The sequence below is a fragment of the Bos taurus genome, chromosome 5, assembly GCF_002263795.3.
Source record: "Bos taurus isolate L1 Dominette 01449 registration number 42190680 breed Hereford chromosome 5, ARS-UCD2.0, whole genome shotgun sequence".
In the NCBI taxonomy this organism is placed as follows: Eukaryota; Metazoa; Chordata; class Mammalia; order Artiodactyla; family Bovidae; genus Bos; species Bos taurus.
Genome location: NC_037332.1, coordinates 9,382,201 through 9,408,578, shown reverse-complemented (window position 1 = coordinate 9,408,578; position 26,378 = coordinate 9,382,201). Strand labels below are relative to the sequence as shown.

At 36.9% G+C, this 26,378-nt stretch overlaps 1 protein-coding gene across 6 annotated transcripts in view; it reads left to right on the top strand.

The window, feature by feature from the left end:
* PPP1R12A (protein phosphatase 1 regulatory subunit 12A) overlaps positions 1-26,378 on the top strand; it is a 168,364-nt gene that overhangs the window by 69,092 nt on the left and 72,894 nt on the right. For all 6 annotated transcript variants that reach the window (XR_009494419.1, XM_024991984.2, XM_024991985.2 and 3 more), the window contains exon 3: positions 22,291-22,409. Coding sequence is in view for 5 of the 6 variants with exons in the window: in XM_024991984.2 (XP_024847752.1) it covers positions 22,291-22,409 (119 nt within the window). In the remaining variant the exon portion in view is untranslated. The remainder of the gene's footprint in view (positions 1-22,290; positions 22,410-26,378) is intronic.

Here is a 26,378-nt window from a genome sequence, read left to right as displayed (position 1 = left end):
ACAGTTTAGTTTCTAGACAGTTAAGAATTTTGCATCTGGTCTCTAGCCTGGCAGGAACCTAGTGATTTAGATGAATGATGGCTCTTTATATTCTGACTTGTAACTTATCTCACCTTTTCACCAAAGTAATTACTTTCAACTTCTCCCCGCTTTGAATGAGGTGGAAATCTTAGGGGAAATGAAAAACAGGTTGTTTAATAATGCCTCTTCTCCAGAGTGGATTAGAGGAAGAATAAATGAAGTGAATTTGGGGAGTATAATGTTAATGGCCAGCTTATGCCTGGTTTTACTATATACTCATGGGTCATGTTTTGAAATGTATGCATTAGAATCATTTTTTCTTGGGGGCTACTGAATTGGCTGTGTATTCTTGCCACCTCTTCTTAATATCTTCTGCTTCTGTTAGGTCCATACCATTTCTGTCCTTTATTGAGCCCATCTCTGCATGAAATATTCCCTTGATATCTCTAATTTTCTTGAAGAAATCTCTTAGTCTTTCCCATTCTGTTGTTTGCCTCTGTTTCTTTGCACTGATCACTGAGGAAGGCTTTCTTATCTATTCCTGGAATGTGAAGTCAAGTGGGCCTTCAGAAGCATCACTACGAACAAAGCTAGTGGAGGTAATGGAATTCCAGTTGAGCTATTTCAAATCCTGAAAGATGATGCTGTGAAAGTGCTACACTCAATATGCCAGCAAATTTGGAAAACTCAGCAGTGGCCACAGGACTGGAAAAGGTCAGTTTTCATTCCAATCCCAAAGAAAGGCAATGCCAAAGAATGCTCAAACTGCTGCACAATTGCACTCATCTCATACGCTAGTAATGCTCAAAATTCTCTAAGCCAGGCTTCAACAGTACGTGAACCGTGAACTACCAGATGTTCAAGCTGGTTTTAGAAAAGACAGAGGAATCAGAGATCAAATTGCCAACATTCGTTAGAACATCAAAAAAGCAAGAGAGTTCCAGAAAAAAACATGTATTTCTGCTTTATAGACTATGCCAAAGCCTTTGACTGTGTGGATCACAATAAACCGTGGGAAATTCTGAAAGAGATGGCAATAACAGACCACCTGACCTGCCTCTTGAGAAATCTGTATGCCAGTCAAGAAGCAACAGTTAGAACCAGACATGGAACAACAGACTGGTTCCAAATCTGGAAAGGAGTATGTCAAGGCTGTATATTGCCACCCTGCTTATTTAACTTATATGCAGAGTACATCATGAGAAATGCCGGGCTGGAGGAAGCACAAGGTGAAATCAAGATTGCCAGGAGAAATATCAATAACCTCAGATACGTAGATGACACCACCCTTACGGCAGAAAGCGAAAAGAACTAAGGAGCCTCTTGATGAAAGTGAAAGTGGAGAGTGAAAATGTTGGCTTAAAACTCAACATTCAGAAAACTAAGATCATGGCATCTGGTCCCATCACTTCATGGCAAATAGATAGGGAAACAATGGAAACAGTGACAGACTTAATTTTTGGGGGCTCCAAAATCACTGCAGATGGTGACTGCAGCCATCAAATTAAAAGGTGCTTACTCCTTGGAAGAAAAGCTGTAACCAACCTTGACAGCATATTAAAAAGCAGAGACATTACTTTTCCAACAAAGGTCTGTCTAATCAAAGCTATAGTTTTTCCAGTAGTCATGTATGGGTGTGAGAATTTGACTGTAAAGAAGGCTGGCATTGATGCCTTTGAACTGTGGTGTTGGAAAAGACTTCTTGAGAGTCCCTTGGACAGCAAGGAGATCCAACCAGTCCATCCTAAAGGAAATCAGTCCTGAATATTCATTGGAAGGACTGATGCTGAAGCTGAAACTCCAATACTTTGGCCACCTGATCCCAAGAACTGACTCATTGGAAATAAGACCATGATGCTGGGAAAGATTGAAGGCGGGAGGAGAAGGAGATGACAGAGGATGAGGTGATTGGATGGCATTACCGACTTAATGGACATGAGTTTGAGCAAGCTCCAGGAGTTGGCGATGGACAGGGAGGCCTGGCGTGCTGCAGTCCGCAGGGTCGCAAAGGGTCAGACACGACGGAGTCACTGAACTGAACTGAATTGGCAGTGTTAATGCTCTGAATCATGTCCCCACAAGATTCATATGTTGAAGGCCTAGCCACAGAACACAGGAATGTGACTATATATCGAGAGCCTTTTAAGAGATGATGAGGCCCTTATCATCTCTTAAGCTGAGGCCCTTAGGGTGGGCCCTAATCCAATCTTACTGTATCTCTTTGAGAGGAAATTTGGACACAAAAAATGACATCAAGGGCTTGCACACAGAAAAGACAGCATAAGGACACTGTAGAAGGTGGCAATCTGTAAGCTAAGGAGAGACTCCTCAGAAGAAACCAATCCTGTGAACACCTTGGTCTTGACCTTCTAGCCTCCAGAACTATGAGAAAATGAATTTCTATTGTTTGATCCAGTTTGTCTGTGGTATTTTGTTATGGTAATGCTAGCAGTCTAATATAGGCAGTATAAAATTCTCACTGTTGCATCAAAGTGTTCTTCCCTAAAAGTTACAGTTTGATGCCATTAGACTATAGAGTAAAAGCAAAGTTAAATATAATGACTTTTTTACATACTTGAATGATTATGGAGTCCAAGAAAATGTATTCAATTTAGTGTTCCAGTCTAAGATGATCAGTTAATTATAACTAACCATTAACTATAACTGAATTATATGTTTAAGTTATTATGTAGAAAGCATTGAAAATCAAATCCTGTGACTTGGCTTTTAATAACCAAAAAATAATAATGAATAAAAGAAAGAATAGATGAATAATTAGATGAAAACATAGTTCTTTTTTATAGCCGAAACATTTTTGTAAAGGAAACTTCTTCATGTCTACTATTTGGTTACCCCTAGTACAAGTTTTATATGAAATCAGAATATATTCTTTATTCTTTCCCTTTATAATACTGGTTTTTAAAATAGTGAGTTGGTTTACTTACCTTCAGAAAGGACTAAGTGATTTTGCGTGTTTATGTATGTGTGTGATTTAAGTAACTTGAGTGCATGCATTTAAGCATACCTGATGTATTTCAATGTATTGCAGTTATTATCCTTACTGATGAGCAAATTGTACCATCTTTGATCAACAAGAGTCTCTTCATGTTGGCTTCTAAGATCTTGGGGTATGATCCAGTAAAGTGATCTTTAAAAGCTTCATTGCTATTTAGTATTATAAAAATGTTCCAGACACATCTTTTATATTTCTGGAATTGGCATTTCTCTAAAGAAACCTGTCCCTTTTATACTGGATTGGTCATTCTTTCAAATTCAGCACCCACAGGGTATCTTTCTTTAACCTCTTCTGTTTTTCCTCTGTATTTTCTTTCTCCCTTCTTCATTGCCAGGAACTATAGAATTAAAATAATACATAGTTACTAATTTGTTTCATTATATATTACACATACATTAGACTGCTTATAACAGTACCCCCAATAATCATAAGTACTGAAAGCAGCTTGAAGTTTGGGATTTGTTTTTGGTTTTGTTTTTTGACAGGAGTGAGGAGGGTGACATTTCTTTTCATTTATCCTTATGGTATCCTAGTTGGAGTATACCATCGAATTACTGTGTGTGTTGAAGTTACTTGGAATAGTACTTTTCTGTGTGGCTATGACACTAGCTATATATACCATTACATTAATTGTTTACTTCTCTTTTAGAGTTTGTTTTTTTGTTTAATTTTGTTTGACCATTTACATAAAATACGAGGTCTAATGGCAATTACCACCCAATTTCCTATAGGTAACATTTTAAAATTTTATGTTTTATCCCAGTTTGTATTGTAATGTGAGCATTATTCCTCCTTTGTAGATAAATGAAAAATTATCATATACTATTTCTCCACTTTTCTCTTTTCACTTAACAGTCTTTCCTGGAGACTACTATGTAGTGGGATATAGAGATATTTCTCATCATTCTCTTTAGATTTAGTATTTTGTACTCCATTGTACAGTGTCATTGTGTTAATTCAGCTTGTCCTTCTTGATTGACCAACAAATATTATTTTTTTGAATGACTATAACCTTTACCTTGGCATTGTCTTTACTTTTTTTTATTCTTGCAAATTGTAAGAATTTTTGTTTATGTGAAAAACATTTCATAGTTGAATAATAAAACTTAAATGATTTGTTTTATTAACATCTTGGTTATTGATATGATTATAATCTTTTAAATTTCATCACTATTTTTTAGGCTTCCACCACAGATATTTAAGGAATGCTTTTATCTCAAGTAGCTCTAGTGTTTGCATTAAAATTTTCCAATAATAGAGAAAATTAGCCCTGTGTTAGGCTAGCATTATGTGGTTTCATAGCATAGAGAATGAAATGTTGATTAATTAGTGCATTTAATATATTTTCCTTCATGTTTGGAGTAGCTTTGAAGACATTGCGGTTGAAGATTTCATATCATCATAAAATACTGGTGATGAGATTCAGTTACATTTTCATGGTCTTATTTACAGCATGGAAAAAGTTTCACTAGTTTTGTTATTTGATCATTAAAGAATCAACTATTTAAAGATATAACTTTTAAAAAATATTGTGGTGGCTTATTTATATCATGTCTTTTCTTTTTCATTATAACTTTTATTTTATAAATATCCAACGGAATCTTCAAGACTTCTCTTGGCTTATCTTTCAAGATATATTCAGTATCTGACTATTTTATCACCTCTTTCCTTTCTCCCTGATCCTGGACATTGTTGTTCTTCACTGGAATTATTGCAGTTGGAATCATTCTAGCCATAACCATCTTCTTCCCCCCATCTATTTTCTGCACAGCAGGTAGAATGATCCTTGTAAGATATTGTAATAGCATCACATTTTATTCAAAGCCCTTCACCCTCCAGTGGGTTTATAATGCATTCAAAAAATAGAGTTCTGGTTGCTCCGAGGCGATGGTGTGGCCCCCTGTTACATCTATGATGTCATTTCTCCACACTTCTCCAGGCTCTCTTTTAGCCAAAATGGTCTTCTTTGCTGAGCCTTTAAACAAACTAGGCATCTTGCTTCATAGTCTGCACCTGCTGATTCCCCTGTCTGGAATTCAATAATATTATTTTTGGTGAAAGAACCAGAAATTCTTACCAATTGTGAAGTAATCAGCCCCCAATTAAAATAAATAAATTTAAATTAAAAAAAAAAAGAACTATATGAACTGCATCACCACACGTATGAGAAGCATTATAATATTCCAGAGTTCAAGGTCAGGATGAGACAACTCTTTTTATTTTAACTGCTAAGTAATTGCTATTAACTCTAGACAGATTACCAACTTCTCTGAACCTGTTTCCTCATCTATAAAGTGGAAATGTTAGTACTTATCCCTACTTTGTAAGATTATTGTGAAGATTAGATGAGATCATATTTATAAAACACTTGGCACAATGAATAGCACATATTTAATATCAGTACAGTTAGCTGAATTAGTTATTACTTGTATTACTATTTTCGGTCACTACTTGTAGTGAAAAATAGCTAAACTCTTGGTTTTCCTGGATTATTTAATAAAACTATAATCTGATTATTTGCTCTTAGGGCAGACCTAGCTCAATGAGAGGAACAGGGGAGAGGGAAGTAGTCATTTTTCATATTTACTTTGATATATGGTTATTTGAGCTCCAAGAAGACTTGGCAAGTCCATGCATTTCGGTTTACATATTTCTTATAAGAATGATGCATTGCTAGTGTAAACAGACCATGTATTTTGATTAAAAGTCTCAGAAGGTGAAATTGAATCTAAGAGCCTTTGAAAACAGTAAAATTTTATTTGTAGGATATTTATCTCTTGCTGTAATAATTATGAGGTGTATTTGCCCCAAACTAATATTTTCATATATACTTCCCTGGTGGCTTAGCAATAAAGAATAATGCTTGAGACACAGGGTTCAGTCCTTGGATGGGAAAGATCCCCTGGAGAAGGAAATGGCAACCCATTCCAGTATTCTTGCCTGGGAAATCTCATGGACAGAGAGCCTGGCAGGCTATGGTCTAGGGGGTCACAAAAGAGTCAGATACGACTTAGTGACTAAACAGCAACAACAATATTCTGATATATATTCTTACTGCCTTTTTTTTTTTAACTACTCTATGAACATATTCAGTTATTTCCATTTCACAATCAGAAGTGGACCCTCATTCTCAAGACTCAAATTCTGATGTTCTTTCTGTTACATTATTATTGTCTCCTATAGTAGCGTTAGGGATTTTAAAAAGTAAAAATGACGGCAACTGCACCTAATCTTCAAGCTTACAGATACATACGAAGTCAGTACCAATACTAGATAGAAGAAATGGACCAAGAGATGTTCAAGGAACATTGAGGAAGAAGTGATCAATTCTCTTTAGACCATTCAGAGAAAGAAAGATTCCAGGGGAGGTGACATTATTAGATTAAACAATGGGCAGGTTTTTTTTTGGAGTATAATTGCTTTACAGTGTTGAATTAGTTTCTGCTGTACAGCAATATGAATCAGCTATATGTATATATAATCAGATTATATCTATACATATATATATATATATATATATATACACCCTCTCCCTTGTGAGCCTTTCTCCTACCACACCACCCCGCTTCACCCCTCCAGGTCATCATAAGGGCACTGAGCTGAGCTCCCTGTGCTACACAGCAGCTTCCCCCTATCCACAGAGTAGCAGAATTTTTGCCTCTGGGAGTTGAGAGCTATCAGAGAAAAGTCATATTCATAAATGGGAAATAACACATGGTTAAAGCTCTTTTAACTAACATCCACTCTATTACTAACATTTGCCATTTCTTTGTTACAACATATTGAATGACTGCCATAAAGTAATTAATATTGACCATTGTAACACGTAAACTACTTCTAATAAGCTCATTTCTGTTTCCACTAGTTGAATTACAAGCCTACTAAAAGTTAGTTGTGTGTGTTCTGGCCTATTAATGTCTATTTCCCTTGTTAGTGATAATATACTTTAATTAGAGCACTCAAAACTGATGCAATGTGTACAAAAAAGAAAATTATTGCTAATGATAAACTATTTTGAAAAGCCTCAATAAAGGGAAAGTCCTGAAAATATAATTGCTCTTTAATTGGATGTGGGTGCAACAACTGAAAAATTGAAAGAAAAAAATACCTAGAAGGATTATATACTCAGATTGCATTTGTGTTGACTGCAAATGTTAGTTTCACTTTAAGACATTTTGATGTCTTAGTACATTAGGAGTATCATTTATGCAAGAAGGGGAGCATGGATTTAAGTCATTGGAGACATTCTCCAGTATCGTCTGTGTTGGAATAAATGTCTTGCATTTATTTATTTTTCACATATGTGATATGTTTTACTATTCCCTATTTAAATAATCTTTTCTGCTTAACCTAAATCAGCGCTTGTCATGATTGCATTGGATAACAGGCTTCTTTGGACCCGTAGTATTTTCAGGAGAGGAACATTAGTGTTATATGGTGAGAGTAGCTAATAGGACAGGAAGAGGGAACTGGGGCTGTAGCACAGAGGAATTTGTGTGCCTTGCTAACTTTGACCTTTAATGGTGAGACATTTTTAGGAACATGATGGTTCTTTCCCTGTACTTTTAGAAAACAATTCTTGACAGATTAAAGAGTGGACAAGAGAGCCAGGGCAGTGGCAGTGAGCTTGGAAGTGGGGCAGATCTGAAAGAAATTTGGAAAATTAAATTAATAAGGTTTGGTGTGCTTGACTGGATTAGGTAGTAAGGTGGGAAGAAAAATCAACAGTAGTGATAGTGCTGGTAATAGCTAACATTTGCTGAGCACTTTGAGTCACTGCTTAGAGTCTTTTTCACTGTGTATAATTTTGGTCATCCTGACAATTACGTGAAAATATGTTGCTACCACTACCCTACAGCCCAGATGCACAATTCTAAAACCCCAAAACTCTGAAAAATGACCAGTTGTAAGATTGGTGTAGGCTCACTTGGCAGCAAACCATGACTAGACCTGATACGAGGCTATTTATAGTCTTTGTTTCTTCCCCACTTAAGCATTAATTTATTTTTGCAAAAATATCAATACGTTTGGTTATGGAGGACGGACTCAGACTCAGTAGGAGTGAGTTTGGAAAACTCAGTGGTTTTCCAAAATATGACAAGTTTTGAAATTTGTGCTTAGATGAGTGATTGGCCCATATTGTAATTCTTATTTTATGAGTGAGGAAACAGAGAAATCACACACAGTAATCGGCAGAGCTAGGATTTAAACCTAGACTTTCTTGTCAAGTCTGCACTACACTGTTCTGCCTCCCCTTCTAGCCTTTGTAATTGGTAAAAGGATGCCATTAAACTAAAGTAAGGAATTGAAGAGGAAGATTGAGGGAAGCAGAGGAAAGCATATAGTAGAATATGGATTTAAATAGGCCTAGTTTTCTCATTATTAGTGTATAGGAATGCAAGGGATTTCTGTGTGCTGATTTTATATCCTGCAACTTTACTATAGTCATTGATTAGCTCTAGTAATTTTCTGGTGGAGTCTTTAGGGTTTTCTATGTAGAGGATCATGTCATCTGCAAATAGAGTTTTACTACTTCTTTTCCAATTTGGATTCCTTTTATTTCTTTTTCTGCTCTGATTGCTGTGGCCAAAACTTCCAAAACTATGTTGAATAGTAATGGTGAAAGTGGGCACCCTTGTCTTGTTCCTGACTTTAGAGGAAATGCTTTCAATTTTTCACCATTGAGGATAATGTTTGCTGTGGGTTTGTCATATATAGCTTTTATTATGTTGAGGGATGTTCCTTCTATTCCTGCTTTCTGGAGAGTTCTTATCATAAATGGATGTTGAATTTTGTCAAAGGCTTTCTCTGCATCTATTGAGATAATCATATGGTTTTTATTTTTCAATTTGTTAATGTGGTGTATTACATTGATTGATTTGCGGATATTGAAGAATCCTTGCATCCCTGGGATAAAGCCCACTTGGTCATGGGGTATGATCTTTTTAATGTGTTGTTGGATTCTGATTGCTAGAATTTTGTTAAGGATTTTTGCATCTATGTTCATCAGTGATATTGGCCTGTAGTTTTCTTTTTTTGTGGGATCTTTGTCAGGTTTTGGTATTAGGGTGATGGTGGCCTCATAGAATGAGTTTGGAAGTTTACCTTCCTCTGCAATTTTCTGGAAGAGTTTGAGCAGAATAGGTGTTAGCTCTGCTCTAAATTTTTGGTAGAATTCAGCTGTGAAGCCGTCTGGACCGGGGCTTTTGTTTGCTGGAAGATTTTTGATTACAGTTTCAATTTCTGTGCTTGTGATGGGTCTGTAAAGATTTTCTATTTCTTCCTGGTCGAGTTTTGGAAAGTTGTACTTTTCTAAGAATTTGTCCATTTCTTCCTCGTTGTCCATTTTATTGGCATATAATTGTTGATAGTAGTCTCTTATGATCCTTTGTATTTCTATGTTGTCTGTTGTGATCTCTCCATTTTCGTTTCTAATTTTATTGATTTGATTTTTCTCCCTTTGTTTCTTGATGAGTCTGGCTAATGGTTTGTCAATTTTATTTATCCTTTCAAAGAACCAGCTTTTGGTTTTGTTGGTTTTTGCTATGGTCTCTTTTGTTTCTTTTGCATTTATTTCTGCCCTAATTTTTAAGACTTCTTTCCTTCTACTAACCCTGGGGTTCTTCATTTCTTCCTTTTCTAGTTGCTTTAGGTGTAGAGTTAGGTTATTTATTTGACTTTTTTCTTGTTTCTTGAGGTGTGCCTGTATTGCTATGAACTTTCCCCTTAGGACTGCTTTTACCGTGTCCCACAGGTTTTGGGTTGTTGTGTTTTCATTTTCATTCGTATCTATGCAAATTTTGATTTCTTTTTTGATTTCTTCTGTGATTTGTTGGTTATTCAGCAGCGTGTTGTTCAGCCTCCATATGTTGGAATTTTTAATAGTTTTTCTCCTGTAATTGAGATCTAATCTTACTGCATTGTGGTCAGAAAAAATGCTTGGAATGATTTCTATTTTTTTGAATTTACCAAGGCTAACTTTATGGCCCAGGATGTGATCTATCCTGGAGAAGGTTCCATGTGCGCTTGAGAAAAAGGTGAAATTCAGAAAGAGAAATTAGGGAAACAATTCCATTCACCATTGCAACGGAAAGAATAAAATACTTAGGAATATATCTACCTAAAGAAACTAAAGACCTATATATAGAAAACTATAAAACACTGGTGAAAGAAATCAAAGAGGACACTAATAGATGGAGAAATATACCATGTTCATGGATTGGAAGAATCAATATAGTGAAAATGAGTATACTACCCAAAGCAATTTATAGATTCAATGCAATCCCTATCAAGCTACCAACAGTATTCTTCACAGAGCTAGAACAAATAATTTCACAATTTGTATGGAAATACAAAAAACCTCGAATAGCCAAAGCGATCTTGAGAAAGAAGACTGGAACTGGAGGAATCAATCTACCTGACTTCAGGCTCTACTACAAAGCCACAGTTATCAAGACAGTATGGTACTGGCACAAAGACAGAAATATAGATCAATGGAACAAAATAGAAAGCCCAGAGATAAATCCAGGCACATATGGACACCTTATCTTTGACAAAGGAGGCAAGAATATACAATGGATTAAAGACAATCTCTTTAACAAGTGGTGCTGGGAAATCTGGTCAACCACTTGTAAAAGAATGAAACTAGAACACTTTCTAACACCATACACAAAAATAAACTCAAAATGGATTAAAGATCTCAACGTAAGACCAGAAACTATAAAACTCCTAGAGGAGAACATAGGCAAAACACTCTCTGACATACATCACAGCAGGATCCTCTATGACCCACCTCCCAGAATATTGGAAATAAAAACAAAAATAAACAAATGGGACCTAATTAACCTTAAAAGCTTCTGCACATCAAAGGAAACTATTAGCAAGGTGAAAAGACAGCCTTCAGAATGGGAGAAAATAATAGCAAATGAAGCAACCGACAAACAACTAATCTCAAAAATATACAAGCAACTCCTACAGCTCAACTCCAGAAAAATAAATGACCCAATCAAAAAATGGGCCAAAGAACTAAATAGACATTTCTCCAAATAAGACATACAGATGGCTAACAAACACATGAAAAGATGCTCAACATCACTCATTATCAGAGAAATGCAAATCCAAACCACTATGAGGTACCATTTCACACCAGTCAGAATGGCTGCGATCCAAAAGTCTACAAATAATAAATGCTGGAGAGGGTGTGGAGAAAAGGGAACCCTCTTACACTGTTGGTGGGAATGCAAACTAGTACAGCCACTATGGAGAACAGTGTGGAGATTCCTTAAAAAACTGGAAATAGAACTGCCTTATGATCCAGCAACCCCACTGCTGGGCATACACACTGAGGAAACCAGAAGGGAAAGAGACATGTGTACCCCAATGTTCATCGCAGCACAGTTTATAATAGCCAGGACATGGAAGCAACCTAGATGCCCATCAGCAGATGAATGGATAAGAAATCAGTGGTACATATACACAATGGAGTATTACTCAGCCATTAAAAAGAATACCTTTGAATCAGTTCTAATGAGGTAGATGAAACTGGAGCCTATTATACAGAGTGAAGTAAGCCAGAAGGAAAAACACCAATACAGTATACTAACGCATATTTATGGAATTTAGAAAGATGGTAACAATAACCCTGTGTATGAGACAGCAAAAGAGACACTGATGTATAGAACAGTCTTATGGACTCTGTGGGAGAGGGAGAGGGTGGGAAGATTTGGGAGAATGGCATTGAAACATGTAAAATATCATGTATGAAACGAGATGCCAGTCAAGGATCGATGCATGATACTGGATGCTTGGGGCTAGAGCACTGGGACGACCCAGAGGGATGGTATGGGGAAGGAGGAGGGAGGAGGGTTCAGGATGGGGAACACATGTATACCTGTGGCGGATTCATTTTGATATTTGGCAAAACTAATACAATTATGTAAAGTTTAAAAAAAAAAAAAAAAAAAGGCCTAGTTTGAGATGCCAATTGCAAAGATGCAATAAGAAGCCAGGACTTTTTGGGGTATGTTTATAATGCGTATACTGAATTTCATCAAATCTGATTCCATCGTTGTAACAGACTATAATTATTTTATATACCAACTTAAAAGGTTAAAAAAAAATTATAACACAGTGTGTATGGGTTTTTTTTTTTAAGCACCTTGAGATGTTTTTTTCCCCACACAGTATCATTCTGTATGCAGTTGCAGTGTCATGGATGCAGCATTGCCAAAGAATATTTTCTTGTTGCCTTTGGGATTTTCTTCTAAGCCACTGACATTAATAGTATCATGCAGGTTTTGTTGGTGGTGCTTTCTTGACCTTACTACACGGTGTCAACAAAAAATGTCAAACACCATCCAGGAAGGTATTTTTTAAGTTAATAATTAAGCTCAGTAAGTAAGGTATTAAAGGTATCAGTGCACATAAATCAGTTGAAGTGAAAACAGTAGGAATAGCTATGACTGGGTTACATAAAGACAGATAAAGATGGCCACGTTGTTATACATTGTATGTATGATTGTAAGTTCCATTGATTGTAGATTTTAGCAATATTAAAATCTGGGGGAATTTACATCTTAGAATTATTATGCAATAAGTAGGATTTTTGCCTCTGGGAATTGGAAGATGCAGTAATAAAGTAGGACAGCAGTGCATGTAATTGATGTTAATAAACAAGTATGCATCTTTAAAGACGTATCGTCACTGCTCTGGGGAATAATTAAATAAATAGTGAAGACAGAACCTTCAGAATTTCCTATATTTAAAGGTACTCTGCAAAGAGAAGAGAGGAATGTAAATACTTACACACATTTTGAATTTGTTTTTATCCAGGTGCCTAGACAGTTGGAAAATTCACAATAAATACATTTCTCTCACATGTATTAGCCTGGTCTTCGCTATTGTATCTAGGACATAACTGTGAAACCATGATGTCAGAAATTCAGTCAGGTATTTGTCAAGGTATCAGGACCACATTAATCCATGTTCAGTTCAGTTCAATTCAGTCACTCAGTCATGTCCGACTCTTTGCGACCCCATGAATCGCAGCACGCCAGGCCTCCCTGTCCATCACCAGCTCCTGGAGTTCACTCAGACTCACGTCCATCGAGTCAGTGATGCCGTCCATGTTATTGGACTAATAACATGATTTACATATAAAAATAATACTTTCACCTGAGGGATTTTGACAAATTGATTTTTTTTTAAGATTGAAATTGGTAATGTTATAAACATTATAATTTCCTGACAGTTAAAAATGAGAATTTCTGTGTATGGGAAAACAGAATATATATGCTTTTCCCTGTTCTTCCTGCTAAGTACAACTAAAAACCCTGCACATTATATATAAGATAACAAAGATTCTGAAAAGTGGAAAGAAGTCAGAACAACTTAGGATCTCAGGATTCAAGGAGTGACGCAGGAGTGAGTTTTTGGCTTTTCTCTTTGTCTCAGTGTACCACACTTCAAAACTGATAACAGTTTCCACACTGAGGAAACTTAACTCAGAAACAATGGTGGCTGCACACCACTGCCTTCAGAGAGAGCCCCAACAAAGCGTAACCCTTTTAGCCAAGTACTAGGAGAGAGACACCCTAAAACCTTAAAAAAAAAACAAAAAACCTACTCTTTACTCCACCAAATACTGCAAGAAAATCCAGTTCGCACACACACCCTCACTAGCACAGGCCAAGCAGGAAACATAGACTTCCAACATTACCAGGCTGGCACGAGGTGCCCTAGTACCCCCTGTTGTCATGATGTCAGATTAGGTGAGCTACAGAGCCCGCTGAGACTTTCATCCTCATCAGATTGTTAACTAGCCCTTCCCTAATTTGCACTGGAGACCATGTGGGAAGCCTGGACTTACACCCCCACCTGGTAGTAAAAAGGAGCACCTCCACCTCCCCACGTAGGTGAAGTCAGAAGAGGTGTGGTAGAGAGGTTATACTTCCACCATTGCCCGTCAAGAAAGAGGCCTAACTCTCCCCTTGTGGTGTCAGTGGGAGCCGCATAGGGCATCATAGTGAGACACCCACTCCTCCTCAGCCAGGAAGGTATCAGTGAAGGCTTGGGGAACCAGAGGTGACAGGGAGTTGCTCCATCTCTAGTTTCAATGGAGGCTGAACTTCTACCCCTACTTTGTAATAATGAGATAGCCCCTTCCCATCTTTTCTGCTAGAGCAGGGCCAAAAACATCAGCAAACATATAAGATTTAAGCATGATCTGGACTCTTATAGTGCTCAGAGTGTCCAGATTTTAAATGAAAATTAATTGTCATACAAAGGAAAATCTCTAATTGAATGAAAAAGACAATGGAGACCAGCATTGAGATTACTGAGATATTAATCTTAAAATTATTTGACAAAGATTGTAAGAGCATCTATCACAAAAATGCTTCAACAAGCAATTACAAGTATGCTTGAAACAAATGAAAAAAAGTTGCAGCCAAAAAAAGTCTGCAAAGAAATATAAGATGAAGAATCAAATGGAAATTTTGGAATTGAAAAAATATAATAACTGAAATAAATAACAGATAGGCTTAACGGCAGAATGGAGGGGATAGAAGAAAGAATTGGTGAACCGAAAAACAGAACAATAGAAATGACCAAGATGGGCAACAGAGAGAAACTAGACTAAAATTAAATGAACAGAGCCTCAAGGGCCAGTGGGACTATACCAGAGAGCTCACATTTATGCCTTTGGGGTCGCAGAAGAAGAGAGAGGGCATGGCTGGAGAAGTGTTTAAAGAAATAATAAATAATAGCTAAAAACTTACTTAAACTTGGCAAAAGTATAAACCTACAGATTCAAGAAGTTTAGCAAATTTGAAACAGGATAAACCTTTCAGTTCTGAAAGCTAAAGACAAAAATTCGAAGCAGTGAGAAATTAAGATTGGGGCGGGGAGGATTGAACTAAAACAGACATCTCTTCAGAAACATGGAGACCAGAAAGACGTGGCACAACATTTGTCAAGTGCGGAAGGAAAGAACTGTTAATTTAAAAAAAACTTTCAGAAGTCCCAGGTCATAACTTTTGTTTGGATTCTTATTGTTACAATTATTTTCAGCTATTTTTTATTATGATAAAAAACTTTAAATATGAGATAGCAGAGTACATTCCCACTGAAGATGCATAAGGTTATTTATACTTATTTTATGATGTTGCTCAGAGACTTAAAAAGTAAATGCCATTTATTTTTGAAGTTAATGTTCTACTTACCATCTTTGAAAAGTTCAGGTAGCTTAATTTTCATAATTTCTGTCTCATTGGATGGTTTTGAGCGATTCATTTGAATTTTCAAGAAAATTATTTAAGTGGTTTTCTGACTTTTTTGTTTCTTTTAATTGTGATAGAAACGTAATATTGAATTTTAATAATGCTGCTGCTAAGTCACTTCAGTCGTGTCAGACTCTGTGCGACCCCATAGATGGCAGCCTACCAGGCTCCTCCATCCATGGGATTTTCCAGGCAAGAGTACTGGAGTGGAGGTATATTCATATTTTTTTTTGCTACAAATCGCGATAGACTTTTTCATCTTGCAGTACTAAAACTCTACCTGGTAAACACTAATTTCCCCTCCTCACTCCCCTAGTTCCTTGATAACTATCTTCCTCTCTGCTATTTTTATGATTTTGATAACTTTAGACATTTTATATGAGTGGAATCATACAGCGTTTGGCTTTTTGTGACTAGTTTATTTTGCTTACCGTAATGACCTTGAGTTCATCTGTGTAACAGAACTTTTTTCTTTAGGCTACACTGACATTTCGATTTTTAAAAAATTCATGGATTGAATACATGAAAAATCTATGTATTGGTTAAAACAACCTCTTGATACTAGTTTTTCTCCAGTAAATAACAATGTACGTTATTCAGTTCTTGCTGATGAAATTTCTGTCTCTAATCACTGTGTTTTCATTAGCTTCTAATTTAAAGATAGACTTTTAAAACGAACTATTTCCCTTTATCAAGCAGTCTCTTCTGTAGTTTGGCTTTTGACAAAACTCAGAATCCAAGATAATTAATAGAATCCATCAAATTTGTGGTTCAAATTCAGTTGACACCGAATCATTCTAACCAAGATAGAATCCTACCCATCTAATATACCACATCCAAGTTGCATACAGTAACTTGATTAACAATTTTACACCTTTTATTAGATTTTTAGATTAACGCATAAGCAGTAATTTTATATACTTTGGATCATATCTTGATTTTGAGGTTTATTAATTATCCAAAATTATTTATTGACTTACAACTGTTAGATTAGCATAAATCTCAGTAAACCTAGCCGTGAATCCACCGTTTTTCACTCCAATAATATATAATGATTTTAATCATTCAATAGGTGGCATCTCCTGGGTTTCCCTGTGGCTCAGGCAGTAAAGCGTCCGCTGGTAATGTGGGTTCGATCCCTGGGTTGGAAAGATGCCCTGGAGGAGGAAATGACTCTCTTGCCTGGAGAGTCCCCATGGACAGAGGAGCCTGGCAGGCTACAGTCCATGGGGTCGCAGAGTCAAAGATGACTGAGCAAGCCTGCCCCCTCCCTCTTTTTTAAACCCCGAAGTGTTCTAAAAAGTCACCTGTCTGAGAAACAGCCTAGTATTCTGACTTCCACTTTGGGACTCCTATGTGAAATCTTTGTTGTTGTTGTTGTTTTTCCCCCTCAAGAAATCTTAAATATAGTGTGTTTTCCTAATCAGGAGTCCCATGAGCTGCTTATAATACCCAGCCTTTTTTGTTCTGAAGGAAATCTAGCTGTCTGTTTTCAGTATCTCCAAGGGTCCCACGAAGTTAATTTCTGGTATTCCAGATCGCCATTATTTTGTTTCATAAATTATCTTAAACATTGCTTTCTGAATGTGATGATTTCTCATGATGTGATAAAATATAGAATTTTAACTTTTATTTTTAGACATCAACTCATTTAAACATAATGCAACCCTGTAAGTTATCTATAAACTAGGTTTCAAATGTTTTAAGTTAATGAATATCACACAGCTGTTAAGAAACTAAAGTGGGAATCACACCCAAAGTCTGCGGAATTTAAATGTTTATGCTTTTTTCCCTCACCAAACCAATCTTTGAATGATTTTTTCAGATTATTCATGGTAATAAATAAAAATGCCATGAGGTTTATTTATTGATTGACATATCTCTTTTAAAATTTACATTTGCAAATAGTAGTTTGAGAGTGCTAGAGAGATTTGTGAATTGTATGCATACATATTTATACCTAAACTTTTGGCTTAGGGATTGCTCCAGGGCCTACTTCCTGCCAGCAGTTTTCAGAGCTTTACTCTTGTTAGTTTCCCTTAACATCCTTCCTGTTTATATAAATTTTAGATCGACTCTTTTTTGGCTTTGAGCTGGTATCTCCTTGAGACTCTGCTTCCCTCTGCTGCAAGCACTGCAGCCACTCTGAGTGTCTTCCTTTTATTCTGTCTTTACATCTTATGAATGATTTTTAATACCTAGGCTAAATATAGGTGGCTCAACTATAAAGAATCCACCTGCAATGCAGGAGTCACAGGAGACACAGGTTTGATCTCTGGGTCCGGAAGATCCCCTGGAGTAAGAAATGGCAACCCATTCCAGTATTCTTGCCTGGAGAATCACATGGACAGAGGAGCCTGGCAGGCTACAGTCCATAGGGTCACAAAGAGTTGGACAGAGCTGAAGCAACTTAACACGCATATAAGCAAAATATAAGTGGTTTTATTTAAATATCTGATTGTTTGATTGAGATTTTGCGCAGCAGAATGCTTACCTACTCTCCTGGAGCATAGTAGTTACTATTGCACTAATATCTTTTTTTTCCCCTCCAGATTTATTCATTTATAGTATATAAATATTCTTCAGTACTTTTCTTTTTTTATTGGAGGATAATTGCTTTACATTGTTGTGATGATCTCTGCCATACATCAACACCAATCAGCCATAATTATATATATATATATGTTTATTTATGGGCTTCCCTGGTGGCTCAGAGAATCTGCCTGCATTGCGGGATACCTGGGTTTGATCCCTGGGTCAGGAAGATCCCCTGGAGAAGGAAATGGCAACCCACTCCAGTACACTTGCCTGGAAAATTCCATGGGCTACAATCCATGGGGTCACAAAGAGTCAGACACGACTGAGCAACTTCACTTTCACATATATTTATATCCCCCCCCCAACCCACCCCTCTAGATCATCACGAGCACCAAGCTGTGCTCCCTGTTATATAGCAGTTTCCTGCTCGTTACCTGTTTTACACACGATAGTATGTATATGTTATTCATTTCTTTTATATTACGACTTTAAAGACTGTGCAACAGAAAAAGTTGCTTCAATTCACATGTGACTTCTGTTTGTAGACGTCCTGTGAACATCATAAAAATGAAAATTACTTCATATAAGGAGAAATGTTTATAACATGTTATTAAGTCTAAAAATACCAGGCTGCAAAATGGCATGGTAGCCACTCTTGTGGTCTGATATACATACACAAAATGAACTTGCTGCCGAAAACTAGGATAACAAATGCCACTCCCTCCCCACCACCTCTGAAAAATCCCCACTAATACAAATCTCTCCTAATGCAGGACTTCCCTGGTGGTCCAGTGGTTAAGACTCCACACTTCCAGTGCTGAGGGTGCAAGTTCAATCCCTGGTTGGGGAACTGAGATCCCAGGTGCCGTGAGGCATGGATGAAAAAACAAAGCAAAACCCTCCTAATGTTACCTCTGTTAACTTTATGGTATAATTTCCTTCTTCTCTCTTTCTCTTTCTTTCTGTCTTATAAAAGTTATATCTCCACATACATATTCATACCTAGTTGGGAAAATCCTTCTTAAACCAAAAAGTTGACAGACCTGACTTCATATAACCTTTAAACTTCACTCATAACAGAATACTGTCAGAAATATTTTTTTAATGTAGTGACCATATAGTAAATGTAGTGTAATGTAAATGTAGTGACAATATACTTGCAACATGTCTATTAGAAGTAGGGAATAACTTAGTTTTTTGTGAATCATTAATTAGTATAGACATCCATACAAATTAAAAACTTCAGTTTATCATAGATACCTTCCTCGCCCTTGCTTCTTATATCTAGCTGATCTTTAGGATCTCCTAGATATCTCTGAAATTTATCCATTTCCTCCATCAAATTCAAACTTCCAACATAATTTTTCTCTTCTGATGCAGTAGCTCATTAGCTGGTGTGCCTGCTTTCTTTCTCCATTCTATTTGTTTTCCATACTGCACAAAGTGATCTTTTTGAAACACATAAATGATCATTTAAGGATCTTACAAAATAAACACTAACTTTGGGGTGTACATGACAGAAACTATGTAGAGATTGATTAATTCTTTTTCAGTTACTCCCAGGAAAATGAACCAGGCCCTTGTCTAGCCATAGTCCATAGGGTTGCAGAGTCAAACACTGCTGAGGCCACTTAACACGCACATAAGCACTTGTCTAGTTACACATGTTTCCTGTCACAGGGTTTTGGTTCTGGCACACACACTCCTTCCGTTACGTTTGCTGCTAGTACCTGTATATTCTTCAGGGAATCCTTTCCTGACCTTACTAAATCAAAATTCTATTAATTCACTTATAGAGATAAAAGTCTCTGTCATAAGGCATCAAAGTTTTACATTAATTTAGATAAATAATCTAGCTCTCTTTCTAGATTATAAAATCATTGAGGGGAAGCTCTGCATCTGTTTTTGTTTGCTATTATATTCTGACATGTAACAGAGTGCTCAATACATAGTAGACACTTGTCTTAGCTTTGACTGCTGTAAGAAAAATACTATAAACTAGGAGGCTTAAATGGCAGGCATTTGTTTCTCACAGTTCTGGAGACTAGAGAGTTTAAGACACACAATTCTGTGTCTTGGGAGGGCTCCTTTCCTGGCTTGGAGGCGGCTGCCATCTTGCTGTGTACTCAAATGTAGAGAGACAGTGAGCTCTATTATTTTCTTTAAATATATTAATCTCATCATGGATTCTCCAACCTCATGATCTGATCTGTACCTAAATTTCCTTTCCCAAATCCTGTCTCTTAATGGCATGACGTTGGTAGTTTGGGGTTTCAACATGAATTTTGGAGGAATACAAAGTCACTCAATCTGTAACATCCGTTAAGTGTTTGTTGAATTAATGCAGACGTTAAAAATAAAAGTGAAAATGTAAATGGAAAGTTCACAAAAGGAGAAAATCCAAAGCTAGTAAACATAACCAGATATTTTCAACCTCCTGTGTAGTCAGGAAATAAAATGATGATAAGGTGTTTTATTCTCATCACATTGAGAAAAATTTTAAAGATTGATAATGTCAAATGTCCATTTAAGAACACATCCATTAGCAGGATAGTATTAAAAAAATTGATCCAGTCATATCGTGAAATATTTTTCAGCTATTAAAAGGCAAGTGTTGCATTCTAGTGCATTTAAAGTAATCCCATTAATTTTGTTTTACAAAAAGAACCTCAAAAGTAACTATGTATATTTGTTTATATACAAACATATAAATTTACAGAAAACTGCAGATGGTGACTGCAGCCATGAAATTAAAAGACGCTTACTCCTTGGAAGGAAAGTTATGACCAACCTAGATAGCATATTCAAAAGCAGAGACATTACTTTGCCAACAGAGGTCTGTCTAGTCAAGGCTATGGTTTTTCCAGTAGTCATGTATGGATATGAGAGTTGGACTGTGAAGAAAGCTGAGCACCGAAGAATTGATGCTTTTGAACTGTGGTGTTGGAGAAGACTCTTGAGAGTCCCTTGGACTGCAAGGAGATCCAACCTGTCCATTCTAAAGGAGATCAGTCCTTGGTGTTCTTTGGAAGGAGTGATGCTAAAGCTGAAACTCCAACACTTTGGCCACCTCATGCGAAGAGTTGACTCATTGGAAAAGACTCTGATGCTGGGAGGGATTGGGGGCAGGAGGAGAAGGGGACGACAGAGGATGAGATGGCTGGATGGCATCACTGATTCGATGGATGTGAGTCTCAGTGAACTCCGGGAGTTGGTGATGCACAGGGAGGCCTGGCATGCTGCAATTCATGGGGTCGCAAAGAGTCGGACATGACTGAGTGACTGAACTGAACTGAACTGGAAGGATCCTTGCCATGCTATTGATTGTGTTTATCTCTGAGAGGGAACATGACAATAAAAGAGGTATAGAGTTTTTTCTTTTTAAAAAACTCTGTGGGCTTTTTTTTTTCTTATTCACTGTTTTTATAATGCATATATTGTCATGTAGCCTATAAAAGCAAATAAGGGTAGATTGATTTAGGGATATGAGAAAAAAAGAACCATTCTTTACATAAAGAAAAGTAAAATCACGGATGCCAAAAGAACATGGTTTAGTCTGGAACTACAAACAGTTTCATATTATTGGAATCTAAAATGTGGAAAGAAGAGTACGAGACTGAAAAGAAGATAAAACCAGATCAATAAGGGCCATGTGTGTTTTCTCCTAGCATGGACAAGCATTCCGAGAATCTTTAATTGAAAATTGACTCCAGTCATGTCAAATAAATGATTCTGGAAGATATGCAGTTTGTTTAGTGAAAGAGATTCATAACCATCTGGATCCCTTGATCCCTTTGGCAGGTGTGATGAAGCATGTGAATCTCTTCTTAGTATTGTATTTCAGATGCATAAAATAGTGCACATTATGTGTATTCTTCTTCAGTAACACATTAAAAAGACCTCCTAGTTGATCTGCTAATTACCTTAATTTCAAAATAGTGATGAGCATGAACAGTATTTTAAGATATCTGTACCAGCTGAATGACTTTCTGCATTATATTCATGAGTCTCGGGTTAGGAACTTTTGCTTATGGCATGAGACTGGGAGTGTGAAGATCAGTTAGGGAACTAGTCAATATGGAGATAATGAAAAATCTTAATGGAGACAGTCTGAAATAATCCTATGAAAGATTTCATAATTGTTTTACAATATTTGTGGTATTTTAATGACATTTTTGCATTAGTATTTGTACAATATTAATATAAGTGTTTGTATTAGTATTGTATTAGTGTATTCCTTAAGAAAAATTAGGAAAACAAAATTTTAAAAAGAAAAGAAAGCATGCTTTATGGTAGTTTCTTAAAGCTTACATAATGCCTATGCTTTCCTTTGTTTTTATTGCTGCTCTTGCATAGAAGCTTACCTCATTAGCTGTTCATTTAGTCTTATTTCAATGATACCATCATTGCTTAACTCTCTTCCCTTTAATTCTGCAGGTTTTTGATTGGTCAGGGAGCACATGTAGGAGCTGTCAACAGTGAAGGAGACACACCTTTAGATATCGCTGAGGAGGAGGCAATGGAAGAGCTACTGCAGAATGAAGTTAATCGGCAAGGTAGTGTAAACCAGCCTAAACGGAAAGCATGTTTAAAACTGTCTTGTGTAAAGTACAATACTTTTTCAATAAATAATTGTTGACATTGAAGGACAGTTATAATTTGAGTGTGAAAAAAATCAGTTTACTTAATAATATGTGCAGTAAGGTTCTACTTGAACAAGTGTATGATTCTTAACTTTACATCTTTTTAATATTTTTCAAGTTGAAAGAAGTACATTGTAAGTGGTAGGATCAGGCATAAAGTTACCTGTCAATAAAAACTTTGGAGATAAGTAAAACAGACAAAGAAGAAAGGAAGTGTACGGGGCGAACAGGACACATTTAAATAGAACGGTCAAGAAGTCCTCACTGATAAGGATGCACTTAAGCTAAGATCTTCTCCAGGCGATGGAGTGAATCATACAGGTCTGGGGAAAGAACACTGCATACCGTGGGAGCAGTGAATTTGCGGATGGGAGGACGCCTGATGCTTTCAGAGGAGCAGTGAGTGAGACTCGTGTGACTGAAGCAGACAGAACATGGAAGAGGCTGGAAGGAGATGAGGTCCCAGAAGGAGCAGTGGACCACATCACTCAAGGCCATGTGGGCCATTGGAAGGATTTTAGCTTTTAATCTGAGTGAAATTGGGGGTCAGTGGAGAGACTGAGATTAGAAGAGTGACATGATCTGATTTATTGTAGAAAGGGTCTCTGGGGCTGCTGTGTTGAGAATGGATTGTAGCAAGGTAAGGGCAGCAGTACGGGAACGGCAAGGGGAGAAGTAGGGTGGTAGTAGACAAAGTGAGGAGAAAAGTGTGGGTTTTAGATATATTGTGAAGATTTGACCAAGAAGATCATCGCATGATTAAAAGTAGGGCATGTAAGAAGAAGGCAGGGAAGATTCTGAGGTTTGGTTTGAGCAACTAGATGGATGAAGTTTTTATGAGAGATGTGAATATTGTGGAAAAAGTAAGTTTTATATGGAAAGGTTCAGGGCTTCGTTTTTTAGACATGTTAAGTTTGTTTTGCCTGCTAGATATCCAGGCAGTTGAATATGTTAGTAGAGAGAGGTACAAGCTAGAGATATGCATTTGGGAGATGTCAATTTATAGTGATAGATGATTGCTTATGGATAGAATTTCTTTTAGGAGTGATGAGTGTTCCAAAACTAATTGTGGTAATGGTTGCACAACTCTGCAGATTTACTAAAAACCACTAAATTGTTTACTTTAAATTGTGTGAATTATATCTCAATAAATATAAAGCAATTCCTCTTCTGGGCACATAACCAAAGAATTAAAAGGAAAGTTTCAAAGAGACTTTTATACACCCATGTTTATAGCATTATTCACAATAACTAAAAGATGGAAGAAAACCAAATGTTCATCAATGGGTGAGTGAATAAACAATATATAGTATATACTTACAGTGAAATACTGTTCAGCATTAAGAAGGAAATTCTGACATACGCTGTAGCCTGGTTGAACCTTGAGAGCATTATGCTATGTGAAATAAGGCAGTCACAAAAAGATAGTTACTGTCTGATTTCACTTACATGAGGTACCTCAAGTACTGAAAATCCTAGAGAAAGTGGAATGATGGTTGTCAGGAGTTGGGAGGAGGTGGGAATGGGGATTTGTTGTTTAATTAGCACACTGTTTCAGTTTTGCAAGATGAAAAGTGTTCTGAAGATTGAGCAACAATGTAAATGTACTTAACACTGCTGAACTGTCTACTTAAAATGATTATTAAGATAGTAAATTTTATTAAGTATATTTTACTTCCATTTTTAAAAAACGTGTATATACATTACTGTGATTTCCACTGTAGTATTATGTCTAGGCAGTGATTGAATGAGTATTATCAGAAAAGAACTATGTTGTATAAGATATGGAGTATTGGTTTAGAGAGGGCTGAGTCTTGCGGAAGTGTGGTTCATTAAATAAAAGCAAAGAAATAGAAGCTAAGTGAAAAGAAATTTTTATTTCTTGGGATTGGGAAAATTCATAAGGACTACCTGGTTGCTTTGGGGCTTCCCAGGTGACGCAGTGGTAAAGAATCCACCTGCCAGTGCAGGAGACATGAGAGACTCGGGTTCAATCCTGTGGTAGAGAATCCCCTGGAGTAGGAAATAGTACTCTTGCCTGGAAAATTCCATGGACAGAAGAGCCTAGTGGGCTATCATCCATGGAGTCACAAAGAGTTGAACATGACTCAACACACACACACTTCTGGCTGTTTAAAAAACAAATCTTGGGCACTAAAACTGAGGAACTATTTAAATACTTAAATAGAGCTGAAGCATTGTAACAAGTAGCTGAAGGTACCTGGAGTCCAGAAGAAACAAGGTCCATGTTACAACAGTAGTCATAAACTAGAGCTTGGAGAAATCCGCAGAAGAGCTTCGAACAGTTCTGTCCTAAGCGTGCGATTTTGGAGTAATGGGAGAGTCAAGACTTGAAGAAAGCAGAAGAGTGGGTATAAAACACCACAACCTAGAAGGAAAGAGTACCTTATCTGTCCATCTTGCCCTGATTAGTACCCAGATAGATAGCAACTGGGAAAGGCATGGAGATGTACTGAAAACTTCTTGTCTTTAGTTTCTTTCTATATAAAGGAAACCGTTAGCAAGGCTGATTTTAGTTGTAATGATTCATTCAATTTTGATTAATGTGCCAGCACTTTTGTTTTGAGTGCTGGGTATTTAAACAAAAAAATGGAACAAACGTTGCTCTTGAGGATCTCACAGGGTGGTGGAAGTGACAGCTCCATAAACAGAACTTTACAGTGCTGTGCGCTAAACCACAGGCAGGAGCGGGACGATGCGGGAGAACAGGAAAGACTGTGACTGACTGCTTTCAGTAGCGGGAAGGGTTTGCGAGAGAGGACATTTGAGAGGGAGTTTGCTTGGCAGAGAAAAGGCATGATGGACAAAAAAGGCATGTCAGAAGGGGTTATCAACAAGTGCAAAAAAAAAAAGGGATCAGAAACATAGCAAATGCAGAGAATTCACTAGAGTTGGAAGGGAGTAAGAAAATCAAGATAGTATGAGATTGAGACTTGAAAAGATTAGACTAGAGCCAGATGATGGACATCTATTTTGTAGGCATTAGATGCAACAGAGATCCCCAGCAGGAAATTAACCTGATTGGATTTGGTGTTTAGTAATAAAGCTGGTGGTAATCTGGAGGATGAACTCAAATGGGGAATACATGTTGGCATGCCTTCCCTGAGGAAGACTCTTCACTTAATCCAGGTGAGAGACCAGTAAGGCCAAAGTAATTATATTTAAGGTGGAAGAGAGCAAAGATCCAGGGTTGTTTTCAGAAAATATTAAGGTAAAATTAAAACAGCTTGGTGAGTAATTGAATATGGAGTTGAAGGAAGAATTGAGACCAGCTAATTTGCCTCCTGAGATTTCCAGTTTAAGATGTGATTATTGGGTGAATTCACACAAAAAGGTGGAACAAAGCAGGAACAAATTTAGAACGTGCATGAGTTTGTTTTGAGATGTATTGAATTTGTGGTTGCTAAAGCACATCTGAATGGCAGTGTTCAGTGCCATGTTGGAATCTAGGCAATGTCAGGATGGAAAATGTAAATCTGGAAAAATGATAGATGAGAAATTCTGGAAAATAATATATAATATGACCCTGAAACTGAAAGTGAAGCACTGATACTAAAAATAAAAGCTACCTCTTTTTTAAATATCTAAATACTAGTTATTGAGCAGAAGACTTTACATGAATTATTTCATTTCATCCTTAGAGCAATTCTACAAGGTTAATAGTGCTGTCACTGCATTTTATAGATGAGAAAAGGAGATTCAGAGATTTGCCCAAGGTCAAACAGGTAGAAAGTGGTGCTGTATGTGGTTCAGTCCCAAACAGTGTAGCAGATACCTTGCGCCCCACACTCTTCATCACAGTACCACACTGCACTCTGTTAGGAATGTCTCCTAGAAATATTTCCTGATGTTCATTTATTC